This window comes from Cynocephalus volans, chromosome 3, assembly GCF_027409185.1.
Source record: "Cynocephalus volans isolate mCynVol1 chromosome 3, mCynVol1.pri, whole genome shotgun sequence".
NCBI classification, from domain to species: domain Eukaryota; kingdom Metazoa; phylum Chordata; class Mammalia; order Dermoptera; family Cynocephalidae; genus Cynocephalus; species Cynocephalus volans.
The window spans coordinates 1,840,610-1,854,467 of record NC_084462.1 but is presented as its reverse complement, the minus strand read 5'-3'; the positions used below and the strand labels follow the sequence as shown (position 1 = coordinate 1,854,467).

The following is a 13,858-nucleotide window of genomic DNA, read 5'->3' as shown; positions in this document are numbered from 1 at the left end:
GCTGGGAAGATGGGGGGGGTGGGCCTGGGAAGTGGGCTAGTGGGTGGGGGTCACAGCCTTTCCCTCAAGGATAAAGGGTGGCCTCTTCACCTCCCCTCCTCTTCACAGCTTATCAGATCCCCAGCCCTGTCCCTCCTGCCCAGTGACTCCACCCTGTGCCCTCCTCTCCTGCACAGCCCAGGCTCAGGCCTGCCTTGTCCTCTCCTCGTGGGGCCTTATCTCAGCCTCTTCTTGGCCTCCTAGGCTCCATTCTTCCCCTCCAGTCTGACCTGCCCCTCCCCATGCTCAATGCCCTTCCATGGCTCCCCAGCACCCTGGGACAGAGCCTAGATCCTGGCACAAATCACATAGGATGATCCAGCAACTCTGAACTGCGTGCTATTCCCCAAACTGGCCCGTTTGTTCCCACCTCCAGGTCTCTGCCTGAGATACCCTCCTTGCCTGCCTCTCTCTGCTCCCATGTCCCCTCTTCTGGTCTCCCTCCTGGGCTGCAGGAGGTGGTATGTTTCGGGTCCCACATGGCCCTGGGCAACTGTCATCCTTGTCACATTAGCCCTTTAGACTGTTGGCCTCTCATGTGAGTTTGACTGTATCTCTTCCCTGCTCCCAGGCCTGTCATGGCTCCGTAGTGTCCCTGGGCTAAGTGCCAACCCCTCAGGCTGGAGTGACACAGAGTGGTCCCTAGAGCTCCTGGCCTCTTTTTGCCACTTTTCTCTCCACCGGCTGACCCCCAGGTACCTCACCCCCATCATGGCTCACAGAAGTTCTGCCTCTTCCCACACATGCCTCTTTCTCATGGGTTCCCAGCTCAGGATGGCCCTGTGGTCCCCCCAGTCCACACCCCACGCATTCTCCTCTTCTGGGGCTGGCCTGGACTCACAGCTCCCCATAGGGAGTCCTCTCCCTGGAGCAGTTAGGAACTCCCTCCTCTGTGTACCACCAATGCCCTGTCCTGCCTCCATTATAACCAGGTTGCCCATATGACTTTTTGTCCACATTCCAGGACACCTTCAAGAGAGAAAAGGGCACTATTAATAATGACACTGAACATTGGCCCCCATCAGGGCTACACTGGTCGCCAATGTCAAGTAGGGTGGCCTGAGGCCTGTCTGTCTTCACCCTGCCTGCTCAGTACTCCCAACACCCTGCTCTCCCTGGCGCCAGCAGGATCTGCAGTGCTAAGGGAACACTTCTCGGCGGCTTTTAGAATGTCCTAGAAAAAGGGGTTTTTGAAGAGAGACCCTTCCAGGGTTTGGACAACCCTGGGGGGTGCAGAGGGAGGTGATGGACTGGGGGCGGGGAGGGAACCTGAGTGGGGAAGGGTCCCTTGTGAAAGTGCCAAGAGGCACTGGAGCTCTGATAGGGTTCAGGGGACAAACTCCCAAAGGACCCAGGGAGGTGCCAGTCTGATGGGACTTGGATGGGGAGACCGTGGCAGGAAAAAGTTCTGGGCAAGAATTCTGGGGAGGAGAGCCTTGGCTGGATTTCAAGGGGGTCTCTGGATTTCTGGGTAGTCTGAACTTCTGGAGGGTCTCTGACAGAATTGCAGAGGTCTCTGGATTTTGGGAGGGGAATCTAATAGGATTTTCAGTGGGTTTGACAAGATCTCCGGGCATCTCTGACAGGACTTCGGGGGTCTCTGCTAGGATTTCGGAGGGAGTGAAAAGTTTCTGACGGGCCCCGAGGGAAAAGTACTGACAGAATTTCTGAAAGATTCTGACAGGATATCAGGGGTCACCTATAAGACTTCCTGGTGGGGGGCCGTCCGGTTAGCCCAGTTGCTTAGTGAACACAGCCTTGTAACACCAAGGTCAAGAGCTCGGATCCCCTCACCGTCCACCGTTCCCCCCAAAAGATCTGGTGGGTTCCTTTCAGTATTTCTGAGGAGATCTGGTCAGGATTTCAACAGGACTTTTAACAGGATTTGGAAGGTCCTGATGTTGAGTCTCCTCCGATCGGGATACTTTGCCAGGATTTCGGGAAGGACTCTGACAGGGACACTCTGGCGAACCTCACCACAGGCAGGGCGCACCTGGAGCCACGTACCAGTCTCGGGACACAGCTGAGGGTCACGAACGACGAATGGCAGTTGCGCGTGGAGGGGATGGCGGGGGGGGGGGGTGCGCGTGCGCTTTTCCCGCCGGAAGGCAAAAGGGGCGGGGCGGCTCCGAAGTTCCGAGAGCGCGCGGCGTCTAGGCTCCTCCCATGACGCAGACGCACGGGGAAGGCGCGAGCTGTTTTAGTCGGTTACCTGTTGCAGCAAGCTCGCGCATGCGTAGGCCTGCCCGGGCTGCGTTCCCAGGCCGGTAGAGTGGGCGCAGGCGCGCTGGCGGAGCGGGTGACTGCTGCAGGGTTTATGGCTGGTGGCGGAAGGGAGGGGGGCTGCTTCTGCTGCGGTAAAATGGGGCCGAGCAAGGGAGAGTTGGACTGAGGGACACCTTTTCCATCTCCCATTTCTTAGCCGCCAAGCCTTGCCCTTTCTGCCCTCTGTTCGATGCCAGGCCACCCAGCACCGTCACAATGATGTCCTGCCTTGTCCAGCCTCACCTTAGCCCAGTCCACTCCCACGCGCCTTTGTGGCTCCAGTTATGCTGTACTAATAGGTCCCCGAAGGCTTCTTTCCCAAACGTTCCACTCGTTCCTTTTCGGAGAGAGTGCGGAAAAAACATTCTTAGCTTTTCTGGCTGGAGAGAAGAAGATGATTACTGTCAAGAACGGGATTTGGAACAAAAGGTCCCATCCAGTCGGCCTCTCTACTAGGCCAGACCCAGAAAAGGAATCCTATGCATTCTCTTGTCCATCCGACCATTATCACTTCCTCAGGCCTTTTCCTGCTGCACTGTCTACATTAGACTCCCGTCTCTATCCACTTGGTTTTAATGGTTCTCCTGGCACGTTTCGCCACATGACATGATCTGTATTTGTGTACTGTCACCTCCAGTGGAATGTGAACTCTATGCAGTACTAGACTGTCTGGGGACTAGGACATGCCTGGCCTATTGTGGGAGTTCAAAAAAATATTTGATGAATGAATGAAAGAAATCCATGCCTCTTAAATATGGGTCAGTGTAGAGTGTTAGTAAGGCTGTGGACCTGGAGTCAGAATTTTGGCACAATGACTTACCCTCTCTGAGTTTTAGTTTTCGTCCCAGAAATGGAGATAATAAATAACGGCTTCTTTGGTTACCACCAGGTCTTAAGGTGATAATCCAAGACTATTAGAAGGTCCTCGTTAATTGGTATTTATCATTTTGGGCATTAGATGGTGGCTTTGTTATAAAGCCTGTGAAGGAACCTGTTTGTCAGGTGGTGTGAAGAGTGATTTAAAAGTGTGAGCTAAGGGATCAGGTAAACCTAGTGTCATTGTTTTGTGACCTTATCCCTCTGCAACTCAGCTTCGCTTCTTCTCTATTTTTTTTCTTTAAAAGATGACCGGTAAGGGGATCTTAACCCTTGACTTGGTGTTGTCAGCACCACACTCACCCAGTGAGCAAACCGGCCATCCTTATATGGGATCCGAACGCGTGGCCTTGGTGTTATCAGCACCGCACTCTCCCGAGTGAGCCATGGGCCGGCCCTTCACTTCTTCTCTAAAATGATGAGAAATAATATCCACTTCACAGAGTCTTTATGAGAGTTCAATAAGGATGTATGCCAAAGTGTTTTCTCAGCACAGACTGGCAAGTGGTAGACTCTCTTAGCTTCGTTAGTATTGTTACTCTTTCAGTTTATTCTTCAGCATATCTTGGTCTTTCCTTTTTTTTTTTTTCCTTTGGAAGCTGGCTTGTATGGGGATCTAAACCCTTGACCTTGGTGATACACCCTCGGCTCCAATGAACTGAGCTAAACGGCTAGCTCCCCTTCCTTCCTTTTCTGAGGCCTGCGTAATTTTGTAAAATCTTAAAAATTTTTTTTAGAATAGTTGTAACATACATGAAGTGCCACACCTCCTCCTATTCATTACCCTCCAGAGGTAATCACTTTTGATTATGGTTTCTTTTGCTCAACACTATATTTGTGAGATTCATCATGTAACAGGTCATTCTTTTCACTGCTGCATAATATTCCATTATATGAATATGCTACAGTTTAACCATTTTACTCTTGTTGGGTGTTGGGTTGTCTTTGAGTTTTGGCAATTCTGAATACTGTTGCTATGACTTATCTATTTAGATCTTTAAAATTTCTCTCAAATCTTTCATAGTTTTCTATCTTGAGATCTAGCAAATCTTTTGTTATATTTATTCCTAGGTATTTTTTTAATGCTAGATAAATCATATTTTTTAAAACATCATTAAATTTTTTTTTGTTTGTAATGTTTAGGAATATAATTAATTTTGGGGGGGAGGGGTGGCTGGCTGGTATGGGCCCCTGACCTTGGTGTTATCAGTACCATGCTCTAATTGAGTGAGCCAACCCTCCAGCCCTATAATTGATTTTTGTATGTTGACCTTGTATACGGAAACCTTGCTGGGTTTACTTATTAATTCTAATAATTTATCCGTAGATTCTTTTTGATTCTCTACATGCACAATCATGCCTCCTGTAAATAATGACCATTTAATTTCTTCCTTTCCAATCTTGACACCATTGATTTCTTTTTCTTGCCTTATTGCATTGGCTAGAGCCTCCAAAACAATACTGAGTAGTCAGATATCTTTATCCTTGTCTCATTCCTGATCTTAGGGGAAGACATTCAAATATTTCACCATTAAATATGATGGCATGGAAAAGACATCAGAGAAATAACCATGTGAGGACACAGCAAGAAGGCAGCCATCTGCAAGCCAAGGGAAGAGGCCTCAGAGAAACCAAACCTGCCAACGCTTTGATCTTGGACACTAGCCTCCAGAACTAAAATAAATGATGAATAACAGAATTATAATATCATCACTTTACAAACCTTAATGAGTAATGGATCTAGGCTTTGAGCATCAAATAGCTGCTAACATCACAAGAAGAGAGACAACTAGCTATTATGTGCCTCTTCATGGGAGAATACAAAATCACTTAAGAAGTGGTCTTGTCAAAAACCTCAAACCTGAACCTGATCTGTAATTCCAACTACTGATATAAAGAAGATACAGTACAGTGAACATGGTAGACTACACCATGGGGAGGCAATCAGCAAAATCCAGACTGGGAAACTCTACAGATCAAATCGCCTAGTTTCTTCAATAAATAAATTGAAAGGGGAAAAAAGGATGGAGGAACATGTAGATTTTTTAAAAACAGATAAAATTAAATTATAGCATATAGACATCACATTTAGGTGATAAGGCTATCACCCAAAGAGCAAGGAAGAGCAAGGAAGTGAGTACCATAAAATTCAAGATAACGGTTCTTTTTAGTGAGAAGGAAGAGGGTTGTGATTGGACAGGGCATTATGTGGCTTCTGGGATGTCTGGAAAAATTCTATTTCTTGATCTGTGTGGTAGTTAGAAGGATGTTTGCCCTTAAAATAACTCATTAAGCTATATATATGAGTGTTTTGCAGTTTTCTATATTTGTGACACTCTGTGGTAAAAAGGATTTAAAATGAAAACTCAGGGCTGGCTAGTTAGCTCAGTTGGTTAGCAATGTTATAACACCAAGGTCAAGGGTTCAGATCCCCCATACCGGCCAGCCACCGAAAAAATAAAATAAAAATAAAATGAAAACTCAGTTAAACAAGTTTAACAGCAGATTGGACAGAGCTGAAGAAAGAATTAGTAAAGTGTAAGATAAGTCAGAAAAAGTACACATAATGCAGCCCAAAGAGACATAAATATAACATGAAAAATACATAAAAATATGAAATAGAGGTTCAGAGACCTGAGGGATAGTGTGAGAAGGTCTAATTTGGGTTCTAACATAATATAAGAATGGGCAGAGACATTATATGAACAGGTAATAGCTTAAAAGATTTTTATAACTGATGAAAGACACCAATCAACAGATTCAAAAGCCAAATGAATCCCAAGCAGGATAAATAAAAGGAAATACATACCTGGACACATCATAGTGAAGCTGCAGAACACCAAAAACAGAGAGAGAATCTTCAGGGCAACAAAAGGAAAAAAGACAGATTACCTTCCAAAGGAATAACACACTTGGCTGAATTCTCAATAGCAACAATGTAAACCAGATGATAATAAAATGGTATTTTACTATGCTAGAGAAAATACTTGTCAACCTAGAATTCTATACCCAGTCAAAAACCAAAAACAAACAAACAAGAAAAAACCATCAAGAACATGGTCAAAATAAAAGACATTTTCAACAAAAACTGACAGTTTGCCACTAGAACACCATAATTAAAGATGTACTAGAGGATGTGTATTAGGCAGAAAGAAAGGGATCCAAGATGGAAGGTCTGAGATTCAAGAAGAAATGAAAAGCCAACCCCGTACTGGCCAGCCACCAAAAAGAAAAAGAAATGAAAAGCCATGAAAGTAGAAAATATGTAGGTAAATCTAAATAAATACTGATGTAAAGAACGATAGTTATAATATCTTTTGAGATTTTTTTAAAAGAGCAAAAAGACATAACAATAGCATATACGCTGGAAGTGGATAAATCCATTCTAAAGCAACTGTCTTCAAACTATAACACACAAAGACATTCAAAGACATGGGCATGAATAGTTTCAAGGAAATCAGTTTTCTGATAGTCAGCTTCTACCTGCACATTTTCCAAAAATTGATCTAAGAAAGCACACGTGCAGCTTGGAAGTGCAGGTTTTCCTTTCCTATCTCCTCCTTCACAACAATACATTTCCCATTTTACAGAAGAAAGACTGACTTCTCACTGCTCCTGTGGTGCACTACTCTGGAGTGTAAAAACTTCTAGTGACAAATAAAGGGTGTTGGAGTTGCAAAAAAAAAAAAAATGATGGCATGCTATCAGATTAAGGAAGGTCCTTTCTGATACTGGTCTGATGAGAGTTTTTATCATGAATGGGTGCTGAATTTTTATCAATGGCTCGTTCTGTTCCATTGAGATTATTTTCATTTAATTTGTTGATGTGGTTAATTACATTAATTTATTTTCAAAGTTAACCTTGTATTTCTGGATTAATTCCCACTTAGTCAGGGTGTGTTATCCTTTTTATATGTTGCCAGATTTTATTTTATTTTACATAAGGTCCCTGTTAGGTTCTGATAACAAGGCTATGCTTACATCATATAATGTGTTGGCAATATTTTTTTCTATTTATTTGGATAAGCTTGTATAAGGTGAGCCACAGATCCATAAGAACATGCATGAACTGCAACAGCACCTGGCCCTACCCCAAACTTCCAAATTGTGGCCAATGCAAAACCAGCCCCATTCAGAGAAAGGAATTCTGAGAAATGTAGTTTCAGCTTAGCTAAGCTGACACAATACAAAGCCACACCAGACCCCAGATGTGGTTAAGTTTTATGGAATCGTTATGAACTGCTATAGGGAGTAGACTGATCAGGATATTCTAATGAAAATAAATATATGCATACCCTGCAACCAAGCAAGTCTATAACTTGTTATAGCCCCCTAAATTCCTCCTATCCATCCTCTGGCCCATAAGGGGACATATATGCTGATGTTTATTGTAGCATTATTTGTAATGGAGGGAAATCAGAGGCTACTCAGGTGTGCATCACTGAGAGGGTGGAGAGGTTACATGTGGTGAAGCTGGAACACAGTCTAATGCAGCAATGGATTGTATGGATATTGGATGTGTCCATGCTACATGAATGGATCTTGAAGATGGTGCTGAAAAAAAAGCTCCATCAGAATAATATATGTAATACTACTGATATTAATTAAAGACACATGCATAAAAAGGAAGAAACACAATTTGCATGAATATTTACTGGCACAAGATGAATTGCACCCCCCCCCCCTAAAATTCATATGTTGAAGTCATAAACTCCTGTGCCTCAGAATTTAATCATATTTGGAGATAAGGTCTTTAAAGAGGTAATTAAGATAAAATGAGGTCTTTGGGGTGGGGTCTGACACAATCTGACTGGTGTCCTTATAAGAGGAGGAAATTTGGACACGTGTGCGCAGAGAAAAGACCATCTGAGGACAGTGAGAAGGTAGACATCTCAGAAGCAGCCAACCCTGCTGACCTTGATCTTGGACTTATAGCTCCAGAACTGTGAGAAAGTAACTGTTGTTTAAGCCATACAGTCTGTGGTATTTTGCTATGGCAGCCCTAGCAAACCCAAACACTTACTGAAGATACACATTAAACATAATACATTGTTACTGATGCCTGGGAGGTGCATGTGGAAAGGGGAGAGAAGGTGTGGGAAGTCTAATCAAGTCCTGATGTTCTTCAGAAGGACCATATTGATGCTTTTTTTGAATTATCAAGAATCTGTTGCTAGATGTAAGAAATAACTTTATTTCAATATGGTGCTTGGGGTGGGGTCTGGTGTGGGGTACACACACACAGGTGTTCCCCAGTCCTCAACCTTATAGCTGCTGGAAGGGCCTGAGGATGTACAGGAAGTGGGTCTTGCGGGCAGGCAGTTTGGAGTGGGAGGAGCCCTGGTTCCCATCTTTGAGGACGTCCTCACGGGTCCCCTTGAGGAGCCCGTCCCGGATGGCTTGCAGGCGGTGTCTCTTTTCACTGGGCCAGTGGCCGCCCTCCTGAGCATCCTGGTGGAACCTCTGCCATGGCAGCTTCATGATCCAGAAGGCTACCCGGGGATGGGGTTCTGTGTGGAAGCTGCCCATGGCCTTCCGGACAGGCACCAGGGCCTCCTTCTCCTCCATCTTGGGTACCTGGAGAGGGGAAACAAGGAGACTCTCTCACACTCCAAACAGCAACCCCAGGATGCTCAGTCCACACTGGCGTATTCAACTCACTTTGCAGCCAACAGGGTGATTTGGGAGTTAAAAATCCCTCTTTGAGATTTACAAAACACTTGGGTTTACAAACACTTTAGGATTAAAAATACTCTGAGGTTTATAGAATATGTTGGATTGAAAATACATTTTGGGAGTTTCCAAAGGGAGGTATAACAGAGCACTTTAAGGTTTATAATGCCTGTTGGGATTACAAAGCACTTTAGGATTAAACACTCTCTGAGGTTTTGAAAGTAGTCTGAAATGTACAAAGCACTTTGGGACTAAAAGCTTTTGGGTTTACTAAAGAATCATGACCATAAATGCAATGTGTGATTCTTGATTGAATCCTGCATCAAAAATAAAATCAGCTTTCTTTCTTTTTTTTTTTTAAAAAGATGACTGGTAAGGGGATCTCAACCCTTAGCTTGGTGTTGTCAGCACCATGCTCAGCCAGTGAGCCAACTGGCCATCCCTATATAAGATCTGAACCCATAGCCTTGGTGTTATCAGCACTGCATTCTCCCGAGTGAGCCATGGGCCAACCCAAAATCAGCTTTCAAGGACAGCTTTGAGTCAAGTGGGGAAATTTGAATATGCACTGAATGTGTTTGGTCCTTGCTATTCAAAGTGTGTGCTGCTTTGTTAGTGATGAAAATTAATGGTCCCCACCCCACCCAGACCTACTGAGTCAGAGTCTGCATTTTTTGAGGCCTGAGAAGCCCTGAGAAGATTGTTATGAATTGAATTGTGTCCTCCCCAAATCCGTATTTTGAAGTCCTAACCTCCAATACCTCAGAGTATGACCTTGTTTGGAAATAGGGTTACTGCAGATTTAATTAGTTAAGATGAGGTTAGGCCCTAATCCAATAGGTGTCTTAATACAAAGGGGAATTTTGGACATAGACAAGAACATGGGGAGAATGCCATGTGAAGATGAAAACAGAATACAGGCATATTTATTGTACTATTTTAAAAAAACTTTTCTGTAACCCTAAGATCAAAGGTTTGGTTTCCCTGTGTGCCAAAAAAATAAAAAATAAAAACAAAACTTTTCTGTAGATTTGACTTTTTTTTTTTTGGAGGCTGGCTAGTATGGGGATCTGAACCTGCGACCTTGGTGTTATAAGGCTGTGCTCTAACCAACTGAGCTAACCAGCCAAGGGAGAGGTTTACTGAGCACTTTGGGATAGATTAAAAAATACTCTGAGGTTTGCAGAGCACTTACTTTGAGATGAAAACACACTTTGAGGTTTATGAGGGTGCAGCTTACCAAGCACTTGGAATTAAAAGCACTTCCTGGTTTACAAAACACTTTGGTGCTCACAAAAACACTCTGGCACTCACAAAACCATCTGGGGTTTACTAAACAGTTGGGGATGTATTCTGAGGTTGTAACCCTCATTTCTGACAGTTGGTTTGTCCCTTTAGACAGATGATAGAACTGAGGTCCACAAAGAGGATGTTACACAAAGAGGGAGTGAGAGGGTCCCTTCCACTTCCCCTCCTCCTAAACTACAGGAAATGGTGGGGCCTGGACACTTCGGGGGCAGGGCATGTTCTAACCTTCCGGTCACCGTCCAAGCTCCTGTCTCTTGGCTCGACTGATTCCACTACCTTCTCGGAGATCAGCACCTCTCCTGTTTTGTTGTCCGTCATCTGTGAGGATGGGATGAAAGAGTGAGAGCAAACTCACTTTCCTCCTCTGCCGTCCTTCCCTCTTGACAGATCCTGCAGCATGAGGGATCATAGTGAGACTCCAGAAAGGGCTTTCCTGCATAGGCACCTTGTCAATCTGGAGATGCCTGGAGAGGGTGTTGTCTCCCAGCTGGCGCTCCTGTTTCTCTTCTTGGTGGTAGTTCCTCGGGAGACCCCGGAAGTCCGCAGGGGCAGAGAATAAGCTGTCTGTGCCCCGAAGCAAGTCATCCTGGGGCTGGAGGAGTAATTGGTGGGCTGCTGTACCTCATGTCTCTCCAGTTCATCTATAGCCCTGCTAGGAGGCACTTGAGGCCTTGCCCAATGTCCCTACTATCCCCTTCCTTCTCCGTCCTTTGACTCTTAGGACCTAACCTCCATCCCCCATCCTCCATCTGTCCTGTCTCTAGTCTCTATCCCATTGCCTTACTATTCCTGCCCCTCATCTGTCTCATTGTCTCTCTTTCCCCACCCCCCTCTCCTCTGTCTCCAGTCTTTTGTCTCTGTTCCATCTCCCACTCTCCTTGCCTGTTATCTTCCCTCTCTTCCTGTGTTTTGGTCTCCCTGCTGCCTACTCTGTCCCTCTGACTCCCACTCTTCCTGTGTGACCTGCTGCCTGCTCTGACTCATCTCCCACTTTGTCTCCGGGAACCCATTATCTGTGCCTCTTCTTCCCCCCAACCTCCACCATGGCTTACGTTTAGAAAAAGTCGTCTGAAGCTTTGGAGTAGGCTCTGGAGGCCTAAAAAAACGGAGCTCTCCTGGGCATCAGCATCGCCGATAGGGGCTGCAGGGCAGGGGGGCACCAGAGCAGAGGGGAGCAGCAGCAGCAGTACCGGCGGATGCCACATTGCAGGGCGGGCGAGGAAGCTGTGGCAAAGATAGGGATCAGAGCCCCCGCCCCATCAGGGCCCTGCCTTGGCAGTGGCTACGCCTTCACCCAAGACATTCCTCTCCTGCTACTTTTCCAGGCTCTGCCCCCAGTCCAGGCAACTACCTCCACAACACTTCCATTTCTTCCCACTCCCCTTTTCTTCTACTCCCGCCCCCTCCATCCGGCCAGGCCCCTCCCGCCTCCCGGGCCGGCTCTTCTGGGTTCTGCCTCACACACCGATCTCATTCCTCAGCATCGTCCACATTCATACCCAGACCTCATTCCTAACCTTTTCCCACTCCCCGCCCCTTCTGCGCCTCGCCCTTATGCTAGACCACAGCCCAGTCACCGGCCTCCCAAACTCCGGCCGTCCACAGACTGTTAAATCCAAACAGTTCTGGTCTCGAGCCCAGGCTGAATACCTGGAGCGTTGGATGAGCTCCGCGAGCCCTAGACACGCCCCTATTATCTGATTACGCCTCCATCTGCTGACCTCACCCATGAGTCTGAGCCTATACTCAATGGCCACGCCCCTGGAGACAAAGCCACGCCTCTATCCTTTGTAACCACACCCCCTAAGCCGGAGCCTTGCGTTCCTTCTCCTGGCCACGCCCCTGCCAGACCACGCGCCCACCGTTGGACCTCAGCCCTGGAGACCCAGGCTTGCCTGTGTTCTCTGATCCTTGCCCTCACGTCGGAGTGCACACCAATCGCAGATGGCCACGCCCCTTGACTTGGGCTACGCCCCTGCACCTGGGCCACGCCTCTGTGGCCCAGACCTCGCTTCCGAAGCCATCAGTCCCGTTCTTACGCCCGCTCGCTCTGTATGGGAAACGCTGAAGTCTGAGCAGTCCTTACGGTTCGCTCACAGTTTAATAACTATCTCTGAGCCTTTCTCTGTGTCCCTCTCGTTTCCCCGCTCCGGTTCTACCAAAAAGTCTGTTCTCTCCGGAAACCCTAAATCCAGTCCTATCTTCCAAAGAACGCGGAATCCAGGCTCTCTTCTCCCTCACGACCCCAGCCACCTCTACTCTCGTGAGATTGAACTCCCAGGAATCATCTTCATCTTTAAGAAACCAGGAATCCAGGCCCGAACCCCTCTTTCTCGGGCACCGAGGTTCTCTCCCGGTCTTGGGACAGCAGCCTCCTCCAGTCCACTAGTGCATGCGGATGCCGGAGTCTTCCTCTGTGGACCTCTAATAAACTCCCGCTGGTTTCGGCCACGACTCTTAACGCTGGGGAGGTCACAAGAAACCGTGTTGTCACAGAAATTAAGCAAAACCTACCCTCACACCCCGATCCTCAAAAACATACTTGGGCTGAACAGTAAAGATTCTGTATTCGTGTCACTTCCACACCCCCTACACACAAACACACTAGAGAGTGGCTAGGAGTCCAGGCCCCCAGCCCCCTCCTCCCTCGGACCCAGGAGTCCAGGCCCCCAGCCCCCTCCTCCCTCAGACCCAGGAGTCCAGGCCCCCAGCCCCCACCCACCTCAGACCCAGGAGTCCGGGCCCCCAGCCCCCCACCACCTCAGACCCAGGTGTCCGGGCCCCCAGCCCCCTCCTCCGTCAGACCCAGGAGTCCAGGCCCCCAGCCCCCCACCACCTCAGACCCAGGTGTCCGGGCCCCCAGCCCCCTCCTCCGTCAGACCCAGGAGTCCAGGCCCCCAGCCCCCTCCTCCCTCAGACCCAGGAGTCCAGGCCCCCAGCCCCCACCTCCCTCGGACCCAGGAGTCCAGACCCCCAGCCCCCTCCTCCCTCAGACCCAGGAGTCCAGGCCCCCAGCCCCCACCCACCTCAGACCCAGGAGTCCGGGCCCCCAGCCCCTCCCCCCTCAGACCCAGGAGTCCGGGCCCCCAGCCCCTCCTCCCTCAGACCCAGGAGTCCGGGTCCCCAGCCCCCTCCTCCCTCAGACCCAGGAGTCCGGGCCCCCAGCCCCCTCCTCCCTCAGACCCAGGCGTCCAGGCCCCCAGCCCCCTCCTCCCTCGGACCCGGGAGTCCGGCCCCCAGTCCCCACCTACCTCAGACCCAGGAGTCCGGGCCCCCAGCCCCCTCCTCCCTCGGACCCAGGCGTCCAGGTCCCCAGCCCCCTCCTCCCTCAGACCCAGGAGTCCAGACCCCCAGCCCCCACCTACCTCAGACCCGGGAGTCCGGCCCCCAGCCCCCACCTACCTCAGACCCAGGAGTCCGGCCCCCAGCCCCCTCCTCCTGACCCAGGTCTCCTGGCTCCCGTCAACCTCCACCCTCAGACCCAATGCCCCTCCTCTGCCAGAGACCCAAGCATCCTAATCCTGAGTTCCTACCAGCCCCCGGGTAGACTTCATCTCTCCCAAAGCAAAAATCCTCCCCCAAACTGTCACCGTTGGATCCCCCTTTCCGCTGTCGGCCTCCCGGGCCCGCCCCCCCTCCGGTCCCTCCCACTTTTCCCAAACAAAGCTCCCGGCAACTTTCTCCCTCGCAGCGCCCC

At 48.5% G+C, this 13,858-nt stretch overlaps 1 protein-coding gene across 1 annotated transcript; it reads right to left on the bottom strand.

The window, feature by feature from the left end:
• Nucleotides 1-8,396: 8,396 nt before the first annotated feature.
• DKKL1 (dickkopf like acrosomal protein 1) lies at nucleotides 8,397-11,730 on the bottom strand. Its single transcript, XM_063091917.1, has 5 exons — nucleotides 11,679-11,730; nucleotides 11,214-11,385; nucleotides 10,607-10,753; nucleotides 10,387-10,479; nucleotides 8,397-8,757 (listed from the first exon to the last, which is right to left on the bottom strand). The coding sequence occupies exons 2-5, from the start codon at nucleotides 11,364-11,366 to the stop codon at nucleotides 8,446-8,448; spliced, it is 705 nt and encodes a 234-aa protein (XP_062947987.1). The 5' UTR covers nucleotides 11,367-11,385; nucleotides 11,679-11,730; the 3' UTR covers nucleotides 8,397-8,445.
• Nucleotides 11,731-13,858: the final 2,128 nt, after the last annotated feature.

Bases quoted from the DNA above. Each gene is read 5' to 3' on its own strand.
- DKKL1 (XM_063091917.1), bottom strand. From the start codon at position 11,366: ATGTGGCATCCGCCGGTACTGCTGCTGCTGCTCCCCTCTGCTCTGGTG. The intron at 10,480-10,606 runs GTGCCTATGCAG...CCATCCTCACAG, and splicing joins GGCATCTCCAGATTGACAAG to ATGACGGACAACAAAACAGG. The intron at 8,758-10,386 runs GTTAGAACATGC...TCCCCTCTCCAG, and splicing joins GCTTGGACGGTGACCGGAAG to GTACCCAAGATGGAGGAGAA.